A 3,605-nucleotide genomic window follows, 5' to 3' on the forward strand; every position below is an offset into this window, starting at 1 on the left:
AAAACCTATAGAAAAATTTCTGCCACCCTTTGGGTTTTTTTTGAGAGGGAAATCCGAGAGTTTCATCTTTTAACCACCAGTTCTGTAAAACCTTGCGGCTACAGCTAATTGATTTTCGTATTAAACATATGATTTTATATGTTTCTATCGGTTATATTCATTTGCATGGGTATTGAGTTTTAATAGATAAAAATCAGATTTGAATTAAAAAGGAGTTACACATATGATTTTATATGTTTCTATCGGTTATATTCATTTGCATGGGTATTGAGTTTCAATAGATAAAAATCAGATTTGAATTAAAAAGAAGGAGTTACAGCTCATAGGTGAGTACTGCACCTGGAGACTGCACTCAAACAAAGAGAAATCTCTTCGTACACTCTACTTGCATCAAATGAGCAATTACATCATTAAGTACATCACTAGAAATCAGGTAGTTGCAAACAAACTCTTAAACTCTAGGAACAAATCCTAAACTAAGGAGATACATTACAACTTATGTAACCATTTATACAAAATAATATTAATTTTTTTCAACTTCAATTGAGTTTTACTTTTCTATAGTTATTTATAAACATAATTGGTAAATAAGAAACACAATTCAATTTAGAGTAAATAACTCACAAATTACTTTTAGATTGGGCAAACTCACTGGATGGAATCCTAACTCTGTATAGAGGACCCCTCCAAGGGATTGCACAAGGCTGTTTGGAAATCCATTTGAAGAGAAGAATTTTGGAAATTTCAACCAGCTATTGTGCAATGAAGCAGAGTGCAAGGACGCCCATGAATTGCCAAATCTCCCAATATTCACGACACTAAATCCCGTAAGCCTTACTTACGTCACACCCTCTCGAAGGTTGTGATTTTGCAAAGATTTATTACTCAAAGTAACTCATAGAGATTGTCTAAGTACATAAACTATCGAGATTTTTCAACTATGAAGGAAGGTTACCTCATGAGGCATAGGCTAAGTTGTATCTAAAGCACCCCGCTTCCTGCCATGTTTTCGAGAAATTCCGCTGAATATTTTGTCATCTAATTCGATGGAAATTCAAACCTCCAACTCTATCAAGCATTTTTTGCAATCCCTGCAATTGATAACTGTACCCCACGCATTTCAACCTATTTCAGCCTATTTTGAACTGACCGTGACACAAAATTGCAAATTGAACAATGTATAATTTGGAATCTGCAATTCTATTAATCACTGGATTCCCATGAAATAAGGGCAATTTCGCTAACCATATTAGTTTGTATTATGCAGTTTCTATCTTTATAAAGGCACACACAAAATTAAAATGGGTAGCCCCAATTTTGGTGCTACTCAAACTGAGAAATAAACGCTTTGCAAAAATGTACACAACCATGTGCAGTTGAGATCCTGATATGGACATAAGCCAGAGTCGGTTAGCCAGAGTCCTTTGTGCGGTTGGGAAAGCGGTTTGTGCGGTTAGGAAATGGATGGACTTGGGACTTAGTATCAACCATTCAAATCAACCGATAATCTTAAACCAATCGTCTAAAGGAAGATCGAATGGCACAGATTATGACATGAGGGTAGCTAGGAGAGTTCTTTTGAGAGGGGAACTCCTTACTGCGTAATTATTGAATAAAAACATATATAAGAACAAAACATGCATATGCTACTATTATAAAATCTGGAAAAAAAAATTTAAAATCTGGATCACGGCTATCGAACTTCAAAATTTTAGTGTCTCCAAAATTCTTAATAATATTAAATCTATTTCTATCATTAAGAACGATTCAAACACTCTAATATTCTAATTATAATAGTTTAATTATAAAAAAATTATTTGACCAAATTCTTAACACGAAAATTATCGTCTAGGCAGACAGCGCCATTTAAAATTGTAACTTCCAGTGCTGGTTCAAGTAATTATTATTGTAATGACGAACGTTGGGTTTGTTGGGCAAGAAACCCCGACTTCAAACGCACGTTGGGTTTGTTGTGCAAGAAACCCGGTTCTACGAAGAAAACGAGTGGAAGTTGCCGTCATGCATGACACTTGCCCTTATATTTTTATAATTTTAGTGGGATCTTCGATGTGTGGGGACTTGATCGCAATCCGCGAAGCAGCTGGCCATTGTACTTGGTCAGGAATCTTGGCAGTGCGAGACCTCCTTATATACCGGGGCGGGCGAGTAGCTTAGTGTATCATAGCGGTGAAAAAGCAGCCATTAGATTGCATACAATTCAATTTCAGAGCAATCCCGATGGAGACATGTGCAGAAGAGGTGCAAGTGAAGCTGCTAGGTGGCAGATCAAGTCCCTTTGTGCTGCGGGTCCGCATAGCACTTGCTCTTAAAGGGATCCATTATGAGCACATCGAAGAGACTATGAATCCTAAGAGCGAGCTGCTGCTGAAATCGAACCCTGTCCACAAGAAGATTCCTGTGCTCGTCCACAATGGAAAGCCAATTTGTGAGTCCATGATTATTGTGCAGTACATAGACGAGACGTGGGACACTAGGGCACCATTTCTTATGCCCAAAGATCCATATGACCGAGCCATTGCGCGCTTCTGGGCTGCCTTCATAGACGATAAGGTAATAACTCCCCTCTTTAATCCCCTCTCGTTCCTTTCCTGCTGCCCGCTTTTTTCATTATCGAAAGTTTTAATTGCCCTTTTTTGTACTCAGTATCTAAAACGGCCATGCTCTTTGTGTGTGGCTTCAGCTGCTACCATGCATTCGGGCAGTTTTTACGGGCCAAGGAGAGCAGTGCCAGAAAGCGGTGGAAGAAACGGTGGCGAACTTTCTTATACTGGAGGAAGCTCTGCGAACGAACCTCTGTTTCTTGGGAAAAGCGTATTTCGGAGGAGATGGGATCGGTTTTGTTGACATCGCATTGGGTGGTATGTTAGCATTTGTCAATGCCCTGGAGAAGGCTACTGATTCAGTTTTGATAGACGCGGAGAAGATGCCGCTGTTAAGTGCATGGATGGATCGGTTCTGTGAGGCCGATGGAGTGAAAGAAGTTATGCCGGATCCGGTCAAGCTGGTGGAATTTATATGCGCCACAAGAGTCAAATTTGCATCCCTACCTGCTGCCAATTAGCGGAAGTCATTCGGCCATTAAATTAAGATAGAAGAAGACTGTATTTAATTGGATGTTATCCTCCAGATTGTTTTTAATTTTATGTTGTCAGTTTGATTGATTGTATGCTTGTTGAATTGTTGGTGTTCTATCAGTTTTCACTTTCTTCCATGTACTTTGACTTCAGGGAAAACAAAACTTGCAGAGATGCCGTCCCATGAGCTTTCCTAAAAAAATTGTTCGCTTCATCAAGATTAAAGCGTTCCCTAGTGTTTGGTATTCCATCTCCATCACTTACGCATCATCATTACCAGTTACTTCACCTTGATAAAATAGAGCACTACTATAATTTTGTTGTTTTCCTAATAAAAATATTTTTTTTGTACAAAAGGAGTCAGCAAATTTAACCATGGGTTGGCAGTTATAAAATGCATAGCCTATTTTGTATGCGGTCCTTTACATATGGAATCTTGATTTTTTGTTATTTTGCATGTACGTATGTAGCTAGCAATTCCTCAATTCCTCATAATAGTTATTAATGAAA

The 3,605-nt window shown here is 38.3% G+C and overlaps 1 protein-coding gene across 1 annotated transcript; it reads left to right on the forward strand.

The window, feature by feature from the left end:
- The first annotated feature begins 2,153 nt into the window (after positions 1–2,153).
- Positions 2,154–3,313, forward strand: LOC149204712 (glutathione S-transferase U17-like). The gene is made up of 2 exons (XM_089393358.1): positions 2,154–2,571; positions 2,702–3,313. Exons 1-2 carry the CDS (start codon positions 2,239–2,241, stop codon positions 3,080–3,082), a joined length of 714 nt encoding a protein of 237 aa, XP_089249484.1. The 5' UTR covers positions 2,154–2,238; the 3' UTR covers positions 3,083–3,313.
- Positions 3,314–3,605: the final 292 nt, after the last annotated feature.

The sequence above is a fragment of the Pinus tabuliformis genome, chromosome 1_2, assembly GCF_031772625.1.
Source record: "Pinus tabuliformis cultivar Carrire ecotype Pingquan chromosome 1_2, CPIR1, whole genome shotgun sequence".
Taxonomy (NCBI): domain Eukaryota; kingdom Viridiplantae; phylum Streptophyta; class Pinopsida; order Pinales; family Pinaceae; genus Pinus; species Pinus tabuliformis.

What these genes read in the sequence shown, in the direction of transcription:
- LOC149204712 (XM_089393358.1), top strand. Translation starts at nt 2,239, where the DNA reads ATGGAGACATGTGCAGAAGAGGTGCAAGTGAAGCTGCTAGGTGGCAGA. An exon ending in CTGCCTTCATAGACGATAAG is followed by an intron (nt 2,572 to 2,701) that starts GTAATAACTCCC and finishes GTGTGGCTTCAG; the next exon opens with CTGCTACCATGCATTCGGGC.